Raw genomic sequence first — 25,586 nt, forward strand, 5'->3', positions numbered from 1 at the left:
GGAATCCCTGTCTTCACTATATCCAGGAACACAGGCTGACCCAGTAGAACACCAGAAGTGACCTGATCCTGTCCATGAATCCCAGTCCTCACACAAAAGGAGTACCTCTCCTCAGGATGCATGGAAACTCTGCACTCCTCCTGTAAAAGAATCCCAGCCAGATAAAGGAAATCAAAGACTGACACTCTACAGTAGGACCAGAAAACTATAGCCTTCAGGCCAAAGCCAGACTTCAGCCAATCTCTACATTTTTAAATGGAAAGAAAGAATATGCCAAAGAGGCCATTATAAGGCCTGCAAAGCCTAGAATATTTACTATCTATCTGGCCCTTTACAGAGAAAGTTTACTGACCTCTGCTCTTCAGGAACCTGTCTTCTGACTATACAGAAAAATAGGCCATGGGTCTTACAGGGTTTCCTACTCTATTAGTCTGCAGGCATCAAAACCCCAGAATGTTCCCAGTGTATCAAATGTTTTCTTTGGTGTATGTGGGGAGTTTAAAGGTCTTAGGACTTGATCCTCTTCCACTGGGACAAAAAAAACCCATGTTCTGGTAGGAAAAGAGTGGAAGGAAGGAGAAGGGTGGAACTGGGGTTTTCAAAATGGTCATAGGGCCAGGCTACTGGGCGATGGGGCTGTCAATCTGTTTGTTAGTCAGCGATGCTGAACCCCAGACGGCTTATCTCTTCAGCCCCAGCCTACAGCCCGGTAGGAAATGGTGAAGAATGAGAGAGGGAGATTAGGAGGGCAAACCGGCCTCCTGCGGGGCTGATATTTACACATCTAGACAAGGCATGTGAGGGAGCTGGAGGGGCACACGGGTGAAACTCCCCCTACTTCCCAGGCACACATTTTCTATTAGAATTTGGGGGCAGAGGTTGCCCAGTGGAGGGAGCTGGAGAAAGAACTGCTGTGCAAGAACAACTCCCCTCCTTGAGTCCATTCCAGCCCCGGGCACTATTATCATAATTTGCCAGATGAGGAAACTGAAGCACAGAGATGTTCAGCAACTTGCCCAAGGTCACATGGCTAAGTCGTGTAACCTTAGTTTCCTTATCTGCGAAGCAACATTAATAATAGGAACTACCTCGGGGCACCTGGGTGGCTCAGTGAAGCGTCCGACTTCAGCTCAGGCCATGATCTCACAGTCCGTGAGTTTGAGCCCCCGCGTTGGGCTCTGTGCTGACAGCTCAGAGCCTGGAGCCTGCTTCGGATTCTGTGTCTGCCTCTCTCTCTGCCCCTCCCCTGCTCATGCTCTGTCTCTGTCTCAAAAAAATAAAATTTAAAAATAATAGGAACTACTTCACAAAATTGTGACTTACGATAATGCCTGTCACATATTACATGCTATCATCACACTTATTTGCCCCCCACTAAGAATCCTTCCATCCTACCCCCCCCCATTTTCGTGGCAGAATATCCATAGCTAACATTTATTGAGTGTTTCCTGTGGACCGCCTTAGTTAATATTAACTCAGAAAACCCTCACAATATTTAACATCATCACCACACCCATTTTGGCCGCCAACAGCCCTCATCCAGTTTCAACCGCGCTCGGGACCCAGCCGCCAGTCCGCCTGCGCTACGTCATCACAGCGCGCCGCGCGGGAAGCCGCCGGGAGAAGACGGGACGCCCCTTCCTAATTTTCTCGCTTGTTTGCTTGCTTGCTCTCGAGTCATCGTACGGCACAGTAGGCTCGGGTCCGGAGGACTCCTAAGGTGACTGGACAAGGACGGAGGCACAGCACCTACGGCAACCAGGACGACGGCGGCAGTGGCTGGGGGAGGGGCGAGCTTGAGCCTGAGCACCGCCTCGAACCGCCGGCGCAAGCTTACGCAGGCGCCGCACGGCTAGCGTCGGCGCTCTGACGCGCTGACGGCATTTGTGAGCTCGCGGGAGGTGTGGCCTGCAGGAGAGGCGCAGCCCTGCTTTCTGGGACGCAGTGTGGGCGGGATTGGGCGGGTAGTAGAGAAACCGGCCCAATGGAAAAGCGGGCCTCAAGCACTCGCCGCCCGGCGGGTCGCCAGACATTTCGCAGCGTGAGCCATGGGCGGAGTTTGAAAAAAGGGCCGCGCCCAGTGAGTGGAGCTGAAGCGATTGGTCGGCGTCGACAGCAGGGGGCGAAAAGGGGGAGGGGACTGACGGTAGGCGGCCCGAAACTGGCTGAAGGGGTTTGATGGAGCTTTAGGGGTAGGATTTGAGCAGGGGGCGGGATCTTGGAAAGGGGCAGTCCCCTGAGGAGTGGGGCTTGTGGAAACGTTAGGGGCGGGATCTGGCCAAGTGGAAGGTGTGGGTCCGGCCCGATAAGGGGTGGAGTTAAGTGGATCGTTAAGGGTGGAGTCCGGGCCGGAGCTGGGTCTGAGTCTGGCTGAGTAAAAGGGTGGGTGATTATCCTCGGAGATTAGCTGGAAGGGGCAGGTTTGTGAAGGGGTGGGGTCTGGGCGAGGCTTGGAGGAATGAGAGTCTGGGAATGGGGCTTGGGGGAGCGGAAGGGGTGGTGATTAGCTGAAAAGGGCCGGCCCTAAGACGCACTGAGTCTAGGGGTTTATTGCTCAGCGAAGGGGCAATACTTTTCGAGGGGAAAGAATAGTGTTAAAGGGGTGGAGCCTGGTAGGATGGGCGGGACCAGGTGGAATTGACAACCCAGTGGAAGGAGAGGGCCTTGAAAGGGGCGGAGCTTAGTAGGCAGTGGGGAATAGGATAGCAGAAGGGATGGAGGCTGTATAGGGGGCGGGGCCTGGGAAGGGGCTGGGGTGTGGGGTCCTCCGGGCACTCCAGCTGGTTCATGGTCACCTCCATCCCACCGCCCAGAACCGCGTCAGGGGTGAAGTCTCCCCGACCATGACCTCCACGGGCCAGGATTCCACCTCAACCAGGCAGCGAAGGAGTAGGCATAACCCCCATTCGCCCCCCCACGACTCCAGCGTCACCTCGGTGAGGCCCCAGACCTGCCCGATCCGGGGGGAGGAGCAGTGGGCCACGCACTGGAATCTGACCCTTCTCTCTGTTTGGCAGAAGCGAGGTGTTAAGAAGGGTGCCATACTCTCCTCCAGCCCTAGTCTAGCAGAGGTAAAGAAGAAAGGCAGAATGAAGAAGCTCAGCCAAGCAGCAGAGCAAGACCTAATCATGGACCTGCGAAGGCTGGTGAGAGTGGCCTGGCCTCAATGGATTTCACCTCTTGTGACAATCAAAACCCTGTGATTCACCCTCCTGGACAGTATAGTGTGTTCCTTCTGACTCAGGCCCTGAATGGATTGGTGTCTCCCATTTTTTTCCCTGCAGGATCTGAACCTTGAGGCCAAGACACTGTCTGGCACTGGTTTGGTGTTCGATGAGCAGCTAAATGAATTCCACTGCCTCTGGGATGACAGGTGAGGCTGGCTCCTCCAGGCTGTCCCCTGGAGGGACACAAACACACAAATAGACACACTTAGAGCCCATTAGCAAGAATGAATCCATTCTTATGCTAGCCTAGAGACTGGAAGCCCATGATTTAGAGAGGTGAGGCGTAAGCTTGAAAAGATTCCATTTAGCCAACACTTACCGAGTATTCACTGTGTTCTGGGAGTTGGTAACACCGACATCAGACAAGACATACAGGGTCCCTTCTAATGGAGCTTATAGCTGAGTAGGAGAGCCAATCATTAAACAGCCAACAGTGGTGTGAGGTGTTTAATGAAGGATGACCTAAGACCAGGGTATTCAAGAGTGTTTAATAGAGGTCCCTAGACTAGCATCCAGGGTTCACAGAAGGCTTCGTTGAAGAAAGGACACTCATGCTGAACTGGAAGAATTATACCTCCCATTTGCACACACATGTCAATCCATCAGCAAATTCTTTTGGCTCTGTGTTGGAAGTGTATTCAGTATCTGACCTCTCCTCACTGTCTCCACTGCCACCATCACCATCACTCCCCTAGACTTTCGGAGGCCTCCTCACTGGCCCCCTGCTTCCATCCTCAGCCCTCAGCCCTGCTGTCTGTTCTTCACAACGAAGCCAAAAAAAATATATGTTATCATTCTTTTTTTTTTTAATTTTTAAAAGTGTTTTTATTTATTTTTAGCGGGAGGGTGGGAGGCAGAAAGAAAGAGGGGGGCAGAGGACCCAAAGCAGGCTCCGTGCTGACAATAGAGAGCCCGATGCAGGGCTCAAACTCATGAACCATGAGATCATGACCTGAGCCAACTGGGCCACCTAGGCGCCCCCTCTTTCTTTTTTTTTTAATTACATTTTTAAATTGAAGTACGTTTGACATACGATGTTATGTTAGTTTCAGTGATGTTCTCTTTCTTAAAATCCTTCAGGATTTTGCCGTTGCCCTCAAGGTAAAGTCCACATTCTTCATTCTGGCCTCTAAGGTTCCACATGATCTGGCTCCACACCACTTTGGTGACCTCATTAGCCAATCCTCCCCCTCACTCGCTTCTCTTCATTTCACCCACACTGGTCCCCTTGCTGTGCTTCCAACATGCCAGGCCCTCTCAGCTTGGGTCTTTACCCTGGCTGGTCCCTTTTCCAGAGATTCGTTTCCACCTTCTCCTCTCCCTGTTAACATTCACCTCTCAAAGAGACTTCCTCACGGAGGGCTTTGCCTGGCCACCCACCTGATCTTTGGGATATTCCCAGCTTGTGTCATCGTTCGTTCACTATCATACTTAACGTATTTAGCAGGTTAGTATTGGTCTCCTCTGTCCCAACAGAAGACTCATGATGGCAAAAGACTTCACTATTGAATACATACCTACCATGTTCTGAAGAGCTAGGGACACCACAGTAGACAAAACAAACAGAACCCCTGCCTTCATGGGGATTGCATTTTGGAGGGAGAAGACAGTAAACAAAAGGCAAATGTTGAGTGTGTTAGAAAGAGGTGCTGCATAGAAACACTGATGCAAGAAGGAGAGTGGCAGAAAATGTGGTTGAGGGGAATCCATTTTTTTTTAAGTTTATTTATTTTTGAGAGAGAGAGTGAGCAGGGAGGGCAGAGAGAGAGGGAGACACAGAAACTGAATCAGGCTCCAGGCTCTGACATGGGGCTTGAACCCACAAACCATGAGATCGTGACACTAGCCAAAGTTGGACGCTCAACCGACTGAGCCACCAGGTGCCCCAAGGGGAATCGGTTTTAAATAAGATGGTCAGGGAAGGCCTCACTGATCTTTGAGCAGGGGTCTGAAGGAGGTGAGGGAGTGAACCATGGAGACATCTGGGAGAGGAGTGGTTTGGTTTTTAGTTTATTCATTTTTTTTTTAAATTTTTTTTTTCAACGTTTATTTATTTTCGGGACAGAGAGAGACAGAGCATGAACGGGGGAGGGGCAGAGAGAGAGGGAGACACAGAATCAGAAACAGGCTCCAGGCTCTGAGCCATCAGCCCAGAGCCCGACGCGGGGCTCGAACTCACGGACCACGAGATCGTGACCTGGCTGAAGTCAGACGCTTAACCGACGGCGCCACCCAGGCGCCCCTAGTTTATTCATTTTTTGAGAGAGAGAGAGAGAGAGAGCAGGGGAGGACAGAGAGGGAGGGAGAGAGAGAGAATCCCAAGCAGGCTCTGAACTGTCAGCACAGAGCCCGATGTGGGTCTCAAACTCATGAACTGCAAGATCGTGCCCTGAGCCGAAATCAAGAGTTGGGTGCTTAACCAACTGAGCCACCCAGCCATTCTCCCGGGAGGAGAGTGTTTTTAAAAACACAGGGAAAGAAGATAGCTGAAAAGTACTTTGGTTTGGGTGAGGAACAGGGAGGAGACCAGTGCAGGAGAAGCAGAGTGGGGGGAGAGCCTAGCATCTGAGAGGCTATGGGGCAAGTGTTTCACAGCCTTCTGGGGCATGGAGAGGACTTCGGCTTTGACTCTGAATGAGAGGGGAACCATGAGAAAGTTTTAAGTACAGGAGAGACGTGACCTGATTTGGGTTTTAATCAATGTCTGGCTGCTGTGTGGAGGAAGGGCTTCTGGGGGAGCGAGTGCAGAAGCAGAGAGGCCAGTGAGGAGCTGAGTGTAGCAGCACAGGTGGGAGGTTCTGGTGGCAGCAGTGGGGGCGACAAGGAGAAGGGCAGGTTCTGGATATATTACAAGAGCAGAGCCAACAAATGCCAGGGATGACTCTGAAGATTCTGGCACAAGCAGCTGTGGAAGGATAGATGAGGAAGATGTACAGGAACAGATGTGGTGCTCACCAGTATCCCTGTGTGTGTGTGTGTGTGTGTGTGTGTGTGTGTGTGTGTGTGTATGACTGTGTCTCTTGTCAACCCAGCTTCCCTGAAGGCCCTGAACGGCTCCATGCCATCAAGGAACAGCTGATCCAGGAGGGCCTCCTGGACCGCTGTGTGTCCTTTCAGGTGAGTCCCCCCAGCTGACACACTGGGTGGTGGGCGGAAGCTGGCAGAGCCTGGGTGTGGCCAGTGCCTTAGCGCTTTATTTCTTATGTCTCCCTAGGCTCGATTTGCTGAAAAGGACGAACTGATGTTGGTTCACAGGTGAAGGCTTCGGAACTTTGTAGGGATGGGGAGGAGGCTGCCAGGGCATGCTGGATTCTTTGGGAAGGAATGTCATGGGCCCTGTGGCCTTGGGCAAGTGGCTGAGCCTCTCCTAATCTCACAGTCATTGCCGATCACATAGGAACTAGTAAATGGAAGCTCTTCCAGAGGGCCTGCTAGGTCATCAGCCCATGATAGGCTGTTGTTGTTATTATAGTCTAGTGTGTAAACATATGCTGGATGTGTGGACAGGGTGATCCGGGGTTTCCCCCATGGAGCTGTAGGAACCCAGAGTAAGGGCTCTCGTGTGATGTGATTCAAGGAAAGCTAGCTTGGCAGAGGGGATATATCTGAGCTGAGAAAAAGAGTGAGTCAGATGAAGAGGGAAGCTGAGGGAAGGGAGGTATAGGCAGCTGGAACAGTATGGCCAGTGGCCTAGGAGTAGGATTTATTGTGCCTAGAGCAGAGGGCAAGGGCTATTACTAGAAATTAAGCAGGCTAGGGAAGAAGCAGGGGATGTGTCCTATATCCCAGCTATTCCCTTTCATTGACATTTGAGGGGGCCTGACTTGACCAGGGCTCATATGGGGAAGGGACAGGGCCCTGACTCAGGCCCAGGAGGGAGGCAGGCACTTGGATCTCATTCTGCCTCTGTCGCCAGCCTAGAATACATTGATCTGATGGAGACGACCCAGTACATGAATGAGAGAGAGCTCCGCATCCTAGCAGACACCTATGACTCAGTTTATCTACATCCGGTATGGATGAGAGCTGTGAGGACGGAGCATGGTGGCAATCCTGGGGTTTCCTGTCCCCATGCCCATCCCATCCGGGGGAGGAGCAGCTGAGTGGACAGGACTGCCCTCCCCCTTACTCTCTCTATGGCTCCCATTGTCTCTTCAGAACTCCTATACCTGTGCCTGCCTGGCCTCAGGCTCTGTCCTCAGGCTGGTGGATGCTGTCCTGGGGAAGGAGATACGGAATGGCATGGCCATCATCAGGTAGGACCCACCAGCATTTGGTTTTGTATATTTGAAATAAATTCTTTCCCTCAAATGTAAAATGTATTGGTATGGGTAGTATATTCACATGGTTCAAGAGTCAAAAGGTACAAAAGTGGGTACAAAAAGTCCCCAACCCCCATCCTCCCACACAACCTGCTTCCTCTCCTGGAGGTAGTCATTGTAACCAGTGACTCATGTGTCCTCCCAGAAACATTCTGTGCCTGTTCATGGAGTAAATGCCATATTCCATCAATGCTAAGATCTAGATTTTATCATCTTGAAATCCCGGTTCATCTTAACAATGGTGTCTCAGAATTCAGTTAGCAGCATCTTGTTTTATCATTGGCATGTGAAATCATTGCACATCTTAGCATCGTTGGCATCCCAGAATTGATGAAATGCAGAAGATACAGGCTTTCCCCTCCCTCCCCTTTTTTAGCCACAAATGGAGTTGCACTCAACATGCCCCCTTCCATAAACACGCTTCCTTCCATACTGTGCATTTTTCACTTCTACACTTTGGAAAGCTTTCCTCTAACAGTAGATAGCTTAGACCTGCATAGAATGCCACTGCAAATGCACAGGAAGTTAACCAGCCCCCTAGCAATAGGCACTTTGGTTCTCCCCAATCATTTGCTGTTTCCAAAACACGTCATGGCAAATATGTTATTTCACCTTTTTTGTTATATGAACTGTGGGCTACATCCCCAAGAGCAGAATGGGTGTGAGGGTGTCTGTATTGACAATTTTTACTTTATTTATTTATTTATTTATTTATTTATTTATTTATATTTTGAAGCCTTGATTCCAGTGTAGTTAACATAGAGCATTATATTAGTTTCAGGTGTACAATATAGTGAAGAAACACTTCACAAATTTGTGTGTCATCCTTGTGCAAGAACCGTGCTAATTTTCTCTGTACTGGTCCACTTTTAGTATATGTGCTGCTGAAGTGAGCACTATGCACTGATAATTTTAATGAATGTTGTCAAATATCCTTTAGGGAGAGAGCAGTAGAGTGGGGGTGAGAGTCTGGGGGCCCCAATTACTCAGTTCCTGGCAGAGTTGCAGGCATCGACACTGGGGGAGTTGGTGGTCCAGAATTGGGGAGGGGGGAAGAGTCCATCTCTGCAGAGGAGGGCCCCCTACCCCCAATCTGTGGCCTTCCCTGTCCTCCCCAGGCCTCCTGGACACCACGCCCAGCACAGTCTTATGGATGGGTATTGCATGTTCAACCACGTGGCCGTGGCTGCCCGCTACGCTCAACAGAAGCATGACATTCAGAGGTCAGCAGCAAGTAGCAGGGAGAGTATGATGGGGGTGGCATGGGGTAGAGTATTCTGGTCTGGGCACCTCCCCAGATACATCTTGATTCTTTTACATAGTATCCTCCTCTGTCCTCCTCACAGGGTCCTTATCGTGGATTGGGATGTTCACCACGGTCAAGGAACCCAGTTCACCTTTGACCAGGACCCCAGGTATGCCACAAGTGACACCCTAGATGCTAGACTCCCAGCCACCCCCCACCTTTATGGGCCCAGCCAGAAGGGGCCCAGGAAGGGAAGGCATTCATACTCATTGGGCCCAACTTGGAACCAGGTTCTGTGCTGCTCTCTGCGTGTCTGCTTTCTCTCTTAAGGTCAGTCTGAGGCAGGATCTGTTGGGTCCCCCATTTTACAGCTGGGGGAACTGAGGCTTACAGGTTACAAGGTCACACAGAGAAGGAGTGGAAGAGATGAGATTTGAGTCAACAGATGTTGGGAGATCTTGTTCACCAGTTTACCTTGGAGCTGGAGTAAACTTCAAATTAGTACTTTATCTTTCTGATTATGACTACTGCAACGTGCTTGTATAAAAAACTTAAATAGGGGTACCTGGGTGGCTCAGTTGGTTAAGTGTCTGACTTCAGCTCAGGTCATGATCTCGCGGGTCATGAATTCCAGCCCCATGTCGGGCTCTGTGCTGACAGCTCAGAGCCTGGAGCCCGCTTTGGATTCTGTCTCCCTCTCTCTCTCCCCTTCCCCGCTCATGCTGTCTCTCTCTCTCTCTCTCAAAAATAAATAAAACATTTTTGAAAAATTATTTAAAAAACTAAATAATACAAGGGTGCCTGGGTGGCTCAGTCAGTTGAGCATCCAACTCTTGGTTTCGGCTCAGGTAATGATCTCTTAGTTCCTGAATTAGAGTCCTGTGTTGGGCTCCATGCTGGCAGCATGGAGCCTGCTTGGGATTCTCTCTCTCCCTCTCACTCTGTGCCTTCCCCACTCATGCTCTTTCTTTCTCAAAATAAATAATAAACTTTTAAAAAGTTAATCTAGAAATGTCTAAAGCAGTGAGTCTCCTATAATTCCTATAACCTCCAAAATAACTGTTGATAGTTTAGGTTATATTCTTAAAACAGAATTTTTCCTTTAGATGTATGAATGTTCATTATTATCATTAACACACTGCCTAATGGGACAATCCTCTGTGTGTTCTGTGGCAGCTTGCTTTTTGTATTTAGCCACATGTCATGCACACCTCTCTAGGTTAGTGCCTCTTAAAAACACCTCTGTCTTTATAAGGGCTGTTGAGTATTCCATTTTATGGCTGTACCTCTGGTCATTTATCCCTGGGACATTAATGGTGCTTTCCATTTTTTGCTACTAACAGTTCTACGGCAAAATATGTAACTATATATATATATATATATACGTATATATATATATATATATATATATATATATATATATATATGTATATATATACATACACACGTATATGTGTGTGTATGCACATATGCATACACATATATATGTAATTTTTATAATATGTAATTTAAAAATACATAATTTTACACTTCTCTGAGTGTAAAATTTCCAATAATGGATTGCTGGGTCAGAGGGTCGGTGTGCTTTAAAAGTCTAGGGTCTACAGCCAGACTTCCCTCCAGAAAGGTGGTACCAGCTCACCCTTCCTGCAGAAAGTGATTGAGCAGGTCCTTGTCAGTAGGGACACTGCTAAATAGTTGTTTTATCCTCCCTTCTTTCATACCGACTACCTAAAATCCCCTTTTCCCCCATAGATTCTGAGCTCCTGTGGCCCATTACTTAATCTAGGCTGGCTGTTCTCTAGACATTGCTTTATTATTTTCCAGCATTTGATGTTGCTGACAGATGTCTGATTTTTATTCCTTTTTGAGTAATCTGTTTCCCTCTCGAAAGATTATAGGTTCTTCTCTCTATTCCCAGTGTTCTGAAGTTTCACCCTGGCCCCTTCATTCTGCTTAGCAGTAGGTAGACAGTTTATATCTGAAGACTCATGCTGTTCTGAAATCCTTAGACATTTTCTTCTATTAGTTCTTTGATGCTTTCTTCTACTGTATTCTGTCTGGTCTGTTTTGTGTGTGTGTTCTCTTGTGTGTTCTTTTTCCTTTTGCTCTGTGTCCCGGGAGATTTCCTCAATTTTACCTTCAAGCCCTTCTGTTGAATTCGGTATTTAGACATTCTTTTAATCTCCAAAAGCACTTTCTTCCTCTCTCTTTCTATGCCCTCTCATTCCTTAGCATGCTTTTTAATTTTGTTTTATTTTATTTCATTTTTATTTATTTATTTTTGAGAGAAAGATCACGAGAGTATGGAGCCTGAAGAGGGGCTTGAGCTCACCCAGAGCAGGGCTCAAGCTCCCTTATACGGACCTGAACTCAAGAACCATGGGATCATGACCTGAGCCAAAGTTGGATGCTTAACCAACTGAGCCACCCAGGCACCCCTCTTAGCATGTTTTTATATAATAGTAATTAGAAGTGCTTTGGGGCACCTGAGTGGCTCAGTCGGTTAAGTGTCTGACTTTTTATTTCAGCTCTGGTCTTGATCTCAGGGTTGTGAGTTCAAGCCCCACACTGGGCTGCATGCTGGATGTGAAGCCTATTTTAAATAAAAAATAAAACCTAAAGATTCTTTTAAAAAAAGAAAGAGGGGGTGCCTGGGTGGCTCAGTCAGTTAAGCATACAACTTCAGCTCACGTCATGATCTCACCATTCGTGAGTTCAGGCCCCATGTAAGTCTCTGTCCTGACAGCTCAGAGCCTACAGCCTGCTTCAGATTCTGTGTCTCCCTCTCTATCTCTGCCCCTCCCCCACTTGTGCATGCTCTTTCTTTCTCTCAAAAATAAATAAACTTTAAAAAATAAAGAAGAAATAAGAAAGAGGAGCACCTGGGTGGCTCAGTGGTTAAGCGTCTGACTTTGGCTCAGGTCATGATCTCCCCGCTTGTGAGTTCAAGCCCCTCATTGGGCTCTGTGCTGACAGCTCAGAGCCTAGAGCCTGCTTCAGATTCTGTGTCTCCCTCTCTCTCTCCCCTTACCCTGCTTGCACTCTGTCTCTGTCTCTCTCTCTCTCAAAAATAAGTAAACATTAAAAAAAAAAAAAAGAAAAGAGGGGCGCCTGGGTGGCTCAGTTGGTTAAGCATCTGACTCTTGATTTCAGCTTGGGTTGTGTCTCATGGCCATGGGATCAAACCCCACATTGGGCTCCATGCTGAGCGTGGAGCCTGCTTGGGATTCTCTCTCTTTCTTTCCCTCGGCCGCTCTCTTTCTCTCTCTCTTCCAAAAATAAAACTTTTAAAAATTTTTATAAGGAAAGAGAAAGATATGCTTTAAGATTTCCTCAGTTTTCCTCGAATATCTAGCAATTCTTAATTGGCATTTATACCAAAGAATAAAGCACTGTTGAAGGTGGCAGTCGTGGGGCTGCTGTACTGTGGTGCATGGGAGTCTGTTTCCTGAAAGGTATTTCCTAGGATCGGGGCAGGAAGTGTCCACTGACAGGTCTCAACCTTAGGGAGTGTGGGCAGGAAGCCATGTATTAGATGGGGTCCTTCCAAATGCCAGAAAAATGGGGGTCTGTTCTTTTTCTTTTCATCTTTTTAAAATATGTATTTATTTGAGAGAGAGAGAGACAGAGAGACAGAGTACAAGTGGGGAGGGGCAAAGAGAGCTGGAGACACAGAATCCAAAGCGGGCTCCAGATTCCAAGCTGACAGCAGAGAGCTGGATGTGGGGCTGGAACTCACGAACTGTGAGATCATGACCTGAGCTGAAGTCAGATGCTTAACTGACTGAGCCACCCAAGTGCCCCTATAATTCCTTTTTTTTCAAGTTCATTTTTGAGAGAGAGAAAAGGAGGTCTGGTCTTGAGATGGCATCTCTTTGTTTTACCCTCCTCCTTGCCAAACACTTGTCAATTGTACTTATTTTTTCAAATCCAGGTTTTGGCTTTTTTGGCCATCTCCACTGTTTTATTTTTTTTATTTCATTATTTTTTTCTGTTTAATCTTTATTAATTTCTTCATCCTGTGTTCTTTTGTCCATTTCTGTCTTCTTGAATCGAATGCTTCAAGATTTGTCAACTTGGAGTGCCTGGGTGTCTCAGTTGGTTGGGCTTCCAATTCTTTTTTTTAATATTAAAAAAAAAATTTTTAACATTTATTCATTTTTGAGAGGCAGAGCACAAGTTGGGGAGGGGCAGAGAGAGAGGGAGACACAGAATCCGAAGCAGGCTCCAGGTTCTGAGCTGTCAGCACAGATCCTGATGCAGGGCTTGAACTCACGGACTGTGAGATCATGACCTGAGCCGAAGTTGGATGCTTAACTGACTGAGCCACCCAGGCACCCTGGGCTTCTGATTTTTGATTTCGGCTTAGGTCATAATCTCAAGGTTCCTGGGTTTGAGCCCTACCTCGAGCTCCATGCTGGCAGAGTGGAGCCTGCTTGGGATTATCTCTCTCCCTCTCTCTCTGCCCATCCCCTGCTCTCTCAAAAAATAAATAAACTTAAGAAAAAACATTTATCAATTCAATTGGCCATCAGTACCTGCCCTCACTGCCATCCTCCTGTAATATTTTGAAGTCAATCCCAGATACCATATCATTTTTTCTCTAAATATTCTAGAGTGTATCTTTAAAACATAGAGCATATATTTTGAATGTTTAAAAAAGCATAGCCATAGTATCATTTCTAAGCAAATTAACAAGAATTCTCTAATGTCATTAATCATTCTTTTTGTTTTAGTAAATGCATTGGAGGCTATAACTGTGTTCTTTTGTGGATATATCATTGATGATATCCACAGATATGAAAAATTGTGAATATATTCAATGCATTCTTTCTCATGAATAAGAATGTATAAATGAAAAAAACCACTTATCCATCCCCTTCAATCTCCTAGTTCCCCATCCCTCAGGCTCTTAACTCCATCAGCAGGGTCCTGGATGGAGACAAATTGATCAGGCCTTAAAATACTATTACAGAGATGACAAAAACAGGTAAACTAAAGTTAAGTAGTTAAATAAAGAGGGGCACCTAAGTGGCTCAGTGGGTTAAGCATCCAACTCGTGAACTTGGCTCAGGTCATGATCTCATGGTTCATGAGTTCAAGCCCCATGTAGGGCTCTGCACTGACAGTGCAAAGCCTGCCTAGAATTCTCTCTCCCTCCCTCTCTGCCCCTACTCCACTCATTCTCTCTCTTTCAAAATAAAAAACTATACTTAAAAAAAGAAGTAAACCTAGTGAATTGGTCATTCAGTGAATTAGCTATTCAGAATTGATTTTGTGTGCATTGACCTGGATCTGTACTTGATTTCTCCAGAAGGGAAACCTCAGGTTATCTGGGGTGCCCTCCCTGGCCTGCTCAGCACGAGAGAGGGCTCCCCAGGGCCCCTGGAGCCTCAAAGACTATTTTCCAGAGATTTGTTGAAGTCTCTAATTGTCTAACATCCTTTCTTCCATTCTCTGTCTTTCTGGGATACCTGTTTAAAATTCCCTTTACTATCTTCTGATTGGGATTGTGGGAGAGCAAGGAGGTAAACCTGTGCTATCAGTCCATCATTCTTTCATTGGAAATTAGTGGAACTTATTTTAAAACCTCCTCCTAGGCGCGTCTGGGTGGCGCAGTCGGTTAAGCGTCCGACTTCAGCCAGGTCACGATCTCGCGGTCCGTGAGTTCGAGCCCCGCGTCGGGCTCTGGGCTGATGGCTCAGAGCCTGGAGCCTGTTTCCGATTCTGTGTCTCCCTCTCTCTCTGCCCCTCCCCCGTTCATGCTCTGTCTCTCTCTGTCCCAAAAATAAATAAACTTTAAAAAAAATAAAAAATAAAAAAAATTAAAAAAAAAAAATAAAACCTCCTCCTGCTATTTGCTTTATAAACTTAGTTTTCCTGGGTGTTCATTCTTCTTTTGGCTCTGGTAGCTCTCATGGGGTTGGCTTTCTTCCAATATTTTCTTTATTCCTTTTTTCCCCTGATAACCATCTTTTTGTCCTACTGTGTATTTCTCTTCCTCTACTGGTTAACTTACTAAAAGAAAAAAGGTTTAGGGGCCCCTGGGTGGTTCACTTGGTTAAGTGCCATCTCTTGATCTCAGCTCAAGTCATGATCTCACAATTGGTGAGATCCAGCCCCACATAGTCAGGCTCTGTGCTGACAGCTTGGAGCCTGCTTGGGATTCTCTCTGCCCCTTTCCCACTCATGCTCGCTTTCTATCTCTCAAAATAAATAAATAAACTTTAAAAAAAAAGTTTAGAGGGTACTTGGGTGGCTCAGTCAGTTAAGCATCTGACTCTTGATTTCGGCTCAGGTTATGATCTCCCCTGCTCATGTTTTCTCTCTCTCTCTCTCTCTCTCTCTCTCTCTCTCTCACTAAATGAGTAAGCTTTAAAGTGTTTTGTTTGGTTTTTTTGAGAGAGAGGGAGGGAGTAGGAGGGGCAAAGGGAGAGAGAATCTGAAACAGGCTCCACGCTGTCAGCGCAGAGCCCAGTTCAGGGCTCGAATTCACAAACCATGAGATCATGACCTGAGCCAAAACCAAGAACCTGACACTTAACTGACTGAGCCACACAGATGCCCCGAAATAAACTTAAAAAAAAATTTTAAACCGATATTTATCAGAGCTAAAAGTAAAACAGTCATCTCCCACCTACTCAAGACTAGAACATTGACATGGGTTTCATTCCCTAATTCCTAGATATTTTAATTCAGTTTCAAAAATCTTTCTATATCGGTTGCATGAAATTTCACCACCACATTTATTAAAATGTGACTAAGTTGGTCTAGATTTATTGCTTACCACTATTTCTTGTATTTCCCTAAAAAAAAATTGCTGCTTTAAATTCTTTCTGGAACAAGACAGGGAGCGGATGAACAGATAGATGGATGGATAGATAGATAGATAGAGGAGAGATTATTCATTTTGATCACCCCAGTCAGAATGAAGCCCTCCCACACAAAGCCTCCTGCTAGGCGTTCTATCAGAACATGTACCTTCATGTCTTCAGTGTCCGTTCCGTGTATCAGTCCTCACTCCTCTGGGTGCTCAGTTTCTCACCTATAAAATACAAGAAGTAGGGGCGTCTGGGTGGCTTAATCGGCTGAGTGACTAACTTCAGCTCAGGTCATGATCCCACAGTTCGTGAGTTCAAGGCCCACATTGGGCTGTCTGCTGTCAGTGCAGAGCCCGCTTCTGACGGATCCTATCATCCTCTCTCTCTGACTCTCCCTCCCACTCCCCCCTGCCCCTCCACCCCACTTGCTCTTTCATGTGCATGCGCTCTCTCTCAAAAATAAATAACAACATTAAAAAATAAAATAAAATACAAGAAGTAGTAGAGGTGCCCTGTAAAGTATTGGAGAGAAGGAACAGATCCCCTCACTGGCCTCAGGAAGCCTCCGCCAGCACCCCCACTTGAGCTCAGCTACACACACAGAACCAAGTCCCATGCCTCCTAGCCCCTAGCCCTTGAGTCCCCACACTTCCTTCAGGGGAAACGCTAAGTTTCCCAGTTGGGCCTGATGCTTTTCCACCTTAGTTGGATCCTGCCAGCTAAGAGCTATATGTCCCCTGTGGGCCTCCAACATCACAGGATTTGCCCTGCTGCCACCACCTTGGTCACAGGGGTAGGGGCAGGCTGGTATGATTTTTGAGTCCCCCACAGCAGGAGCCCTTGGGGGCTGGGAGAGATCCCAGAGCCCTCAGGGTCTCAGAACTAGAACTGAGTGGGCACTGAGGAGGGCAGCAGTGTTTGCCAAGGGAGGCATTCGGTAGATCAAAATGAATGAGTGAGTGGAGTAATGAATAAATGGGAGAATTAGTGAATCAGAGGATCGGTAAGTTGGCGACTGAATGGAAGGATGAATGAATGCATAGATGAAGTAGTTAATGAAGAAATTAATGAGAGAATGAACGAGTGGCTGAGTGAACGGTGGAGCTGTGGGTTGGGGGTGTCTGGGGGGAGATTGACTCTCAACTGCCCCCCACCTCCTTTTTTTTCCTCTCCTTCCAGCGTCCTCTATTTCTCCATCCACCGTTATGAGCAGGGTCGGTTCTGGCCCCACCTTAAGGCCTCTAACTGGTCCACCATAGGTTTTGGTCATGGCCAGGGATATACCATCAATGTGCCTTGGAACCAGGTCAGTGTCTGCCTGCCCTTTGCCCCCCAAATTGGACCCACCCCTGCCTCTCAGCCAGTTCGGGGCAGGGGGCAGAATGTCCCCATCATGCCGCTCTGTCTGCAGGTGGGGATGCGAGATGCCGACTATATTGCTGCTTTCCTGCACCTCCTTCTGCCGGTCGCCCTTGAGGTCCTGGGAGTCTGGGGGGTGTTGGGACAAGAATGATGTTGAGAGATGGGCCGTGAGGGCACCTGGCCTCATGTGGTCCCTTTCCCCCTCAGTTCCAGCCCCAGCTGGTCCTGGTGGCCGCTGGATTTGATGCCCTTCAAGGGGACCCCAAGGTAAGGCAGGCTCCCTGGGATGATTCATGGGTGGAAGGGGGCTGCATGGAGCCAGTCTGACCCTCCACGTCCCCCCCAGGGCGAGATGGCCACCACTCCAGCAGGGTTCGCTCAGCTAACCCACTTGCTCATGGGTCTGGCAGAAGGCAAACTGATCCTGTCTCTGGAGGTGAGTGACATTACTTCATCTCTCAGCCCACGGATCCAGGAGGATGTGAGAGCCAAGCTTTCAGGTCAGGCAGGAGTTTCTGTCCCAGCATTTCTACTTAATAGCTGGACAACCTCACCTAGGTCCCTGAACCTCCTTGTGCCTCTGCTTTCCTTATGTAAAATGGGCATGATAATTGTGACCACCTCATAGCACTGTTCGGTGTACAAAATGTAAGTCACCCTTCAGATTCCTCGTTGCTGGATACGTAGTCAGCGCCCTAGTATTACTATTACTGTTCTTCCCTGGTAACACCTGATTCTTTCCTAATACCCCCCCCCACACCCTTCTTTCCCAGGGTGGCTACAACCTTCGCTCCTTGGCTGAGGGCGTCAGTGCCTCACTCCACACCCTTCTGGGAGACCCTTGCCCCATACTGGAGTCCCCTGGCGCCCCCTGCCCAAGGTGAGCCCAGGCCGAGGAGAAGCAGGACCCTCACTGTCTACCCATTAGCTGTTTGGTCACTTTTCTCCTCCCCTGCCCTCTAGTGCCCTGGCGTCACTGTGCTGTGCTCTGGAAGCCCTGGAGCCCTTCTGGGAGGTCCTTGTAAGATCAGGTAGGAGGCAGGGAGGGGGCTGGGTGGGGGGTCAAGCATGGCATGAGCCCTTGGGAGAGATTCTCTTCCAGACCCCACTCACTTTCCTGGGGCCCCTTGGTGGGGGAGGGTCAGGCCTCCTTTCTCACTGACCCCCGTTTCAGGCCTCTCACCCCTTATACATTTGGGTAAACTAAGTTCCAGAGTATCACAGGGATCCAGGGTGGGGGAGTGGGGTGAATGTGGCCTCCTGTTGCAGTTGAGACCCCGGAGGAGGACATCCTGGAGGAGGATAGCGCAGAGGAGAAGGATGAAGAGGGACTGTGGCGGCCCCCAGCGCTCCCAATCCTGACGTGGCCCATGCTACAGGCTCGCACAGGGCTGGTCTATGACCAGCGGATGATGGGTCACCACAACTTGTGGGACAAGTATGCAGTCGGAGGGCCACCAGCTAAGTGCTTGGGGAGATCCCTCCCCCTCCTCAAGCACTAAGCCCTGCCTCTGGTTCCTGTCCCCCGACCCCAGCCACCACCCAGAGATGCCTCAGCGAGTCTTACGAATCATGCAGCGTTTGGAGGAGCTGGGCCTTGCCGGGCGCTGCCTCGCGCTGCCCGCACGTCCCGCCACGGAAGCCGAACTGCTCACCTGCCACAGGTCAGACCCCCATGCCTGGGGTGGGGGTGGGTCCTCAGTGCACACAGGCTCCTGGGGGCCGGAGCACGGGCTCTCCCTTTCTGGTAGGTGGAGCCGCTGTGGGACACGGGAGGGGCCGTGGAGGGGACGGAACCAGCTGGCTGTCCCCTGTGCCCTGTCTGTGCCTCCAGTGCTGAGTACGTGGGTCGTCTGCGGGCCACAGAGAAGATGAAAACCCGGGAGCTGCACCGCGAGGGTTCCAACTTTGATTCCATCTACATCTGCCCCAGCACCTTCGCCTGTGCGCAGCTGGCCACTGGCGCCGTCTGCCGCCTGGTGGAGGCTGTGCTGGCAGGAGAGGTACCTTCTCCCTGGAGTGGGGTGCCAGCTCTGGAGATGTGGGAGGGGGTGGAGAGAGGTGGCTCTGAGAGGTGAGGCTGGGCCTGAGGGTACAGAGGAGGGGCCTGCAGTAGGGAGGAGGACCCCTGCTCACCGGAAACCTTGCTTACTGGCAATTGCGGCGGGGGGAGATGGGGGCTGCAGGCTGGGGGCCCCTAGCAGCCAGGGGTAGTGGCAGGACGGAAGAAGAGAATAAAGGGGAGAGAAAGCCGTGAGGGCAGGTGGTCTAATCTTTGCTTCCTGCTCCTCCCCCAGGTTTTGAATGGTACCGCTGTGGTGCGTCCCCCAGGACACCATGCTGAGCGGGATGCCGCTTGTGGTTTCTGCTTTTTTAATTCTGTGGCCGTGGCTGCTCGCCATGCCCAGGCCATCAGTGGGCAGGCGCTGCGGTGAGGGCTCCCTGGGACCCCTCCACCACCAGCCCAGTGCTTACTAAGCAGGCCCTATGGTGCAGCCCCCCAGGACTTACCCAGACATCCCCAAGAGTACAATTGCCCGGCACTTCTCCCGAAAAGGAGCAAGGATCTAGCCTTGCACAGCTTACCCAAATAGGACCCCCAGATTGTGGCACCCAGGTAGTTCCAAAACAAGGTCCAGGGTCCCCCTGCTCCATCATTTCTGGCCCCTGACGGCTATCCTGACAGAATTTGGGGTCCAGGTCCCCGGTGCTTACTTCAGGAAACCCAGGATCCCAGCTCCCCACACTTACCCATACTGGGTGGGGTGGGGGAGGGCTCTGGCCCTAAGCACTTGTTTGGGCCCATAGTGAAGACATCAGGACCCAGGCTCTGGCTTTCATCCTTACTCTGATAGGACCCGCAAGCCTGCCACCCACTGCTTTCCCCAGGGACCCAGAGTTCAGCCACCAGCAATAAATGCCCCTGCAGACAGACCCCAGGGGTGTAGCCCCTGCCCTTTCCCAGGGGGCCAGTGTCCCAGGTTAACTGAGGAGCCGTTCCCTCCCCAGGATCCTGATAGTGGACTGGGATGTCCATCATGGTAATGGAACTCAGCACATATTTGAGGAGGACCCCAGGTGAGGGGCTAGGGGAGGGGTTTGGGGTGTGGTCTGGAAGGTGGGTGAGCCATGCCTCAGGCATGCAGGGGAGTGGGGAGGCACTAACCAGCCACGGTCTCCCTTCCCACCCGGCAGCGTACTGTACATTTCCCTGCACCGGTATGACCATGGCACCTTCTTTCCCATGGGGGAGGAGGGTGCCAGCAGCCAGATAGGCCGGGCCGCAGGCACTGGCTTCACTGTCAACGTGGCCTGGAATGGACCCCGTGTGGGTGATGCTGACTACCTGGCCGCGTGGCATCGCCTGGTGCTTCCTATTGCCTACGAGGTACAGTACAGGATGTGTGCGACGATGACAGTGTGGGTGACGGCGGATCTGTGCATGTCTGACTTCTGGGTGACTGATCCTGTGGGACAGCCTGCGGGTGGCTGTCGTGATGGCCTTGGCATGTTTCTGCCACACATGATTGCCTTCTCTGTGCATAACTGTAAGGGACTTCTGGGTACATGGGAGTCGTCTTCGTGTGCCTAGCTGTATACGTATACGTGTCCTAGGCATACAGCATCACTAGTGCCTGTCTGTGTGTGATGGAGGCCCCATGAGACAGCCATCGTTGTGGAACTGAATGTGCAAGGCGGGGAGGAGCTTAAGTATGTGCATGAGGCTGCACAAATGGCTCTTTGTCACCACTGTTTCTTTCTTTGATGGCTGTGATACCGTATGTCACTGCACGTTGCTCTCCGTGTGACAGCTGGTGTGTGGCTTTCTGCATGTGGGAGGATGCATGTGACAGTCATCTCTCTGTCTGTTTGCCACAGCTGTTCGTGTGTCTCTGACTGGCAGTTGCCTGTATATATTTGCCTGACTCTGCCTGAGTGGCTGTAGGTGACCAACTTGTCTGTGTGCAGTGTGTGTGTGTGTGTGTGTGTGTGTGTGTGTGTGTGGCAGATGAAGTACCAGCTCCATGACCTCTGCAGACGTGCATGTTCAGATGTGTACGTGTGTCTGGCTGTGCACAGCAGCTGTGACTCCCTTCTGTGCGTGTGTGACTGTGTGTGTGTGCAAGCAGCCACCTCCTGTGGGCACAATCACATGTGTGCCTGTTGTGACTTTGGTAATTGCAGGTGTATGGTTGTATCTGTGCAGGGATGGCTGTAGCTCACTGCTACTCACTGTAGCAGTATCTGTGAGATACTGTTTGTGTGTGTGCGATTACTACGATGTTAGTTCAGTCTGTATGCTACTGTGTGATTGTATGTGGGTAGGTGACCATTTTCTGTGTGTGGCACTTGCGTTGTCACCTTCTGTGATGGAAGTATGTGTGCATCTCTCTTTGCCACCGTGTGTATAAAACCCTGTGTTGTATACATATGTCCCATTTTACCATCTCTTGCCATCGGAGTCTCCAAGTTTCATGTCTCAGTCTTATGACTCTGCCTCATGTCCCCAAGTGTCCATTTCTGGAAATGTCTCCATGTCTGTGTTGTGTCTCTAAGTCTGTGTTTGGTGTGTCCACGGTAGCTCTGTTGATCTGTCTCCATGTTTCTGTGTCTCTGTGACCCTGAGTCTGTCTGTCTTGTGTCTCCACGTCCTCCCCTTCCTGTTTTCAGGGCTCCGGGCTTGTGTCTCCCAGTCTCCAGGTCCCGTGTCTCCATTTTTCTGACTTGCGTGTCTGTGTGTCTGGGTCGCCCTCACCTACCGTCTACCCAGGTCTCCACCTTCACACTCATGCGTCTCTTCTCTCCCTACTCCAGTTTAACCCAGAGCTGGTGCTGGTCTCAGCGGGCTTTGACGCCGCATGGGGGGACCCACTGGGGGGCTGCCAGGTGTCGCCTGAGGGCTATGCCCACCTCACCCACCTGCTGATGGGCCTTGCCAATGGCCGCATTATCCTAATCCTAGAGGTAACTCTCGGTCCCTCTTCCTGTGGTGGGGGGGTGGTTTGGACAACTTGAAGTCCTGCCCTTTCTGCTGGCTGGCTGTGACACTCGGGACAATTTCCTAAAATCTGCTTTGAGTATCCCCACCTGGAATTGTTGGCACATACTGGGCATTAATAATACCAGTATCTGGACAAACTTGAGTGCTCAGTATGTGCAAAACACTCTTCTTGGAACTTTGTGTGTATCGTTAATTCACTTATTTGACCAAGCAGCCTGCTGAGGTAGTCTGCTCGTCATTTTCCTCTCTCAAGATCAGGGAAACTGAGGCACAGAGAAGCATAGTGACCAGCCAGAGGTCATACATTTAATAATGGCAGAGCCAGGGCTTGAACCCAAGCAGCCTGGCTCTAGCATTGAAGCTTTTTATCACAACCTGAACTGCCTCTAGTAAGCTCCCAAGACAAAGTAAATTCACTGACCTTTTGTAAGTTACTCAGTTACTTTTGTTACTTTCAGTAACTTTTGTAAGTTACTCAGTGCCCCTGCCCCCCATGCCTCAGTTTCTTCATCTGTAAGATAGGGCCGGCTACTCGTGGAAAAGTGCCTGGCATATGGTGAGCAATGTATAAGTAGTTTCTCATCGTTGTGAGTCATCACACACTAGCTTAACCCTCTTGGCAGCCTTACGTGCTGCTGTTTTCACTACTTTGCGGATAAGGACAATCACTCACTACTTTGCAGATAAGGGCAATCACTCACAGAGATTAACTGGCTGCTATAAAGTCCCACAGTGTGCCCAGGAATGCTTGTGGCAGGGCAAGAGAATGGTTAAGAACATGAACTCTTCCATCGGATAGCCCAGCCCCCAACCCCAGCGCTGCCTCTAACCAGCTGTTAGGGCCTCCGATGCATCATCTAGCCACCCTAAGCTTCAGTTTCTTTATCTGTAGAAAGAGCAGAGACTGGGGTTCCTATAGAATGTGAGAGAAGGGGGTTCCGGTACAGATTGAGCACATGTGGTTGTAAGGATTAAGTGAGTTGATACACATAAAGTGCTTAGAATAGGGTCTGGCACACAGCAAGCACTTAATAAATCTCCGCTGTTATTAATGTTGCCTCAGTATTATTGTGGTAATTATTATGTTGTACTTTACATCACCCTCAACAACCACCTCACACAATGGGTGCTGCCCCTCTGACAGTCGTGCAGGGCCCCAAAGGGAGATTGGGAGACAGAGCATCTTGCCTCCCAGATTCCATGAGGGCCCCCCATCATACCTTTTCCTCCCCTTTCTCTTAAAGGGTGGCTATAACCTGACATCCATCTCGGAATCCATGGCTGCCTGTACCCGCTCCCTCCTTGGGGACCCACCACCACTGCTGACCTTGTCGCGGCCTCCACTATCAGGGGCCCTGGCCTCAATCACCGAGACCATCCAAGTCCATCGCAGATACTGGCGCAGCTTACGGGTCATGAGTGAGTAGGCGTGGGGAACTGGGGCAACGGGGGCTCAGGGGAGGTCAGGGATCAGAGGTAGGATAGGGATAGCACCCACACTCAAGGATCTCCCTCCCATGGTTCCAGAGGTGGAAGACAAGGAGGAACCCTCCCTTTCTAAGTCAGTCACCAACCCTGGGTCAGCTAAGAGGATGACCACACCAGAAGGGAACATTCTGGATGCAGGCACAGAGAAGGCTGTCTCAGCATCATCTGTGGAAGAGTCCACTCTAGGCCAACCTAAGTCAGAGACTGCTATGGTGGAGCTCAGTCAGGACCAGTCCTTGGAGGCTCCCACACAGAAAGCCATGCTGGACCAGACCACCTCACAGGCAGCCACAGTGGAGGCCACAGCAGGCCAGACCACCTCAGAGGAGGCTGTTGGGGGAGCTGAGATGATCCAAACCCCTCCAGCTTTATGTACTGACAACCAGACTCCCACAGCCTCACCTGAGCAAGGTGCCACATCCCAAATATCCCCCAGTGAGCTGATTGAGAATCTCAGGACCTTGGAACTAAACTGCAAGGCTCAGGTAAGACCCACCACACCCAGGTAGGGGGAAGAAGGGGCAAGAATCTGCCCTCTCAGATGCATCTCTTTCCTCTGTACATCCAGGAGGCACCAGAATCTCAGATCCCAGAAGAGGATAAGCTACTGGGAGAGGCAGCTGGAGGTCAGGACATGCTGATTCAGAGCTTTGGGGTCCATGCTAACACTGACCAGGTGAGCTCAGGGACCAGGGAGGAGCCTGTGACTTCCTTCTCTTGCCCATTTGCACCTCCAGATAGGAGCATGTGGTGCAGGAACATGTAGTAGGGAGATGGAGTCCCTAGCTTACTCAGTTGCACCCATTCCAGGCCATCTTTTATGCCGTGACACCGCTGCCCTGGTGTCCCCATTTGGTGGCAGTATGTCCCGCACCTGAATCAGGCCTGGATGTGACCCAACCTTGTCAGGACTGTGGAACACTCCAGGAGAACTGGGTGTGTCTGTCTTGCTATCAGGTAGGCAGCAGAGGAGGAAGGGGATGGAGTGGAGGTTGGCCCAGGAGCAAACTGAAGGTGAGTGCTGATCCCTGCCCGATACTCTCCCCAACCCCAGGTCTACTGTGGTCGTTATGTCAGTGCCCATATGCTGCAACACCACGAAGGGTCAGGACACCCGCTGGTCCTCAGCTACGTCGATCTGTCTACCTGGTGTTACAGCTGTGAGGCCTATGTCCACCACCAGGTGGGTCCTGGGCAGACCCTCTAACGCACGCGCACACATACACCCTCACACACATACCCTCTGCGATTGGGTAAGGGGAGAATGGAGACCCTTCTGCGTGTGAGATAGCCCAGAAGGGTGGTTGAGGGCTGGTGCAGGGGCAGCTCCTGGCTGAGGTAGAGGAGGGGTCCTCACTCTCTCTTACCTACCCTCTCTTGCCTCCTCAGGCTCTCCTAGAAGTGAAGAACATCGCCCACCAGAACAAGTTTGGGGAGGACATGCCCCACTCACACTGAATCCCAGGATGTGCTCCTCTTCTCTACCTTTTGAGGCCCTGGATGAAGGGCAGCCTCACTCCATCCCATCCTGAAGACTCTTTTCAACTCCCCAAGGGTGCTGATTTAAGCGTAAATACTTGTAAGATGATTGTGATGATCAATTGTAAATCTCCGTCTGCCCACTGCCTGCTTGAGGGACTCTATCTACTCTGCTCTGGAAGGAAAGGAGGGTAGCTCAGTGGTCCCAAGAGGGGCTGATAACACTAAGCTGATGCTTTGTTGGGAGGGGGATCAACTGGCAGATGCAGCAGAGTTGCATATGTAATAAAGTACAAGCTGTTACAAAACCTGGAGAGAGCCTTTTAACCTTGAGTGGGTACAGAACCCCACACCCCTGGCCAACGGGTCTGATGAGTAACGAAGCAATGAGGGCATGGGTCTCTGGTCAACCCCCTGCCCATCCAGTATCCAAAGAACTAACTGGAAATAGGGCAGGTGGCTTGGCTAGTTGTACTATAGATTAAATGGTGGAATCCCTAGGAAAATATGTGCCTGCCTCAGAAATAGCCTCACAGCCAGGCACAGCTACACCTTGGGCTGAGTGAGCAAGAAAACTATCAGGAAGTGTCCTCACCAGGCCTCTCTCCCCATCTCTCTTTTTGTCCTGATTTGGGG

The 25,586-nt window shown here is 50.0% G+C and overlaps 1 protein-coding gene and 1 non-coding gene across 7 annotated transcripts; one reads left to right on the top strand and one right to left on the bottom strand.

Annotated features, from left to right (window-relative positions):
* Positions 1 to 1,446: 1,446 nt before the first annotated feature.
* Positions 1,447 to 25,258, top strand: HDAC6 (histone deacetylase 6). 6 transcript variants are annotated; one of them, XM_045471668.1, is made up of 29 exons: positions 1,447 to 2,146; positions 2,814 to 2,936; positions 3,018 to 3,146; positions 3,285 to 3,373; positions 6,260 to 6,344; positions 6,442 to 6,482; positions 7,144 to 7,240; positions 7,386 to 7,483; positions 8,668 to 8,772; positions 8,896 to 8,964; positions 16,799 to 16,925; positions 17,031 to 17,096; positions 17,189 to 17,248; positions 17,328 to 17,417; positions 17,755 to 17,861; positions 17,945 to 18,012; positions 18,251 to 18,419; positions 18,517 to 18,645; positions 18,816 to 18,984; positions 19,279 to 19,412; positions 19,991 to 20,059; positions 20,177 to 20,369; positions 21,797 to 21,946; positions 23,228 to 23,402; positions 23,511 to 23,956; positions 24,040 to 24,147; positions 24,282 to 24,428; positions 24,526 to 24,654; positions 24,861 to 25,258. In XM_045471668.1, exons 1-29 carry the CDS (start codon positions 1,985 to 1,987, stop codon positions 24,927 to 24,929), a joined length of 3,603 nt encoding a protein of 1,200 aa, XP_045327624.1. In that variant the 5' UTR covers positions 1,447 to 1,984; the 3' UTR covers positions 24,930 to 25,258. The 6 variants fall into 6 exon arrangements, with proteins under 6 accessions (XP_045327624.1, XP_045327627.1, XP_045327630.1 ...); XM_045471671.1 differs by having other exon boundaries at positions 1,447 to 2,080; XM_045471674.1 differs by having other exon boundaries at positions 1,447 to 1,720.
* LOC123595504 lies at positions 8,340 to 8,446 on the bottom strand. Its single transcript, XR_006711205.1, has one exon. It is a non-coding gene; the product is annotated as a U6 spliceosomal RNA (small nuclear RNA).
* Positions 25,259 to 25,586: the final 328 nt, after the last annotated feature.

This window comes from Leopardus geoffroyi, chromosome X (genome assembly GCF_018350155.1).
Source record: "Leopardus geoffroyi isolate Oge1 chromosome X, O.geoffroyi_Oge1_pat1.0, whole genome shotgun sequence".
Taxonomy (NCBI): Eukaryota; Metazoa; Chordata; class Mammalia; order Carnivora; family Felidae; genus Leopardus; species Leopardus geoffroyi.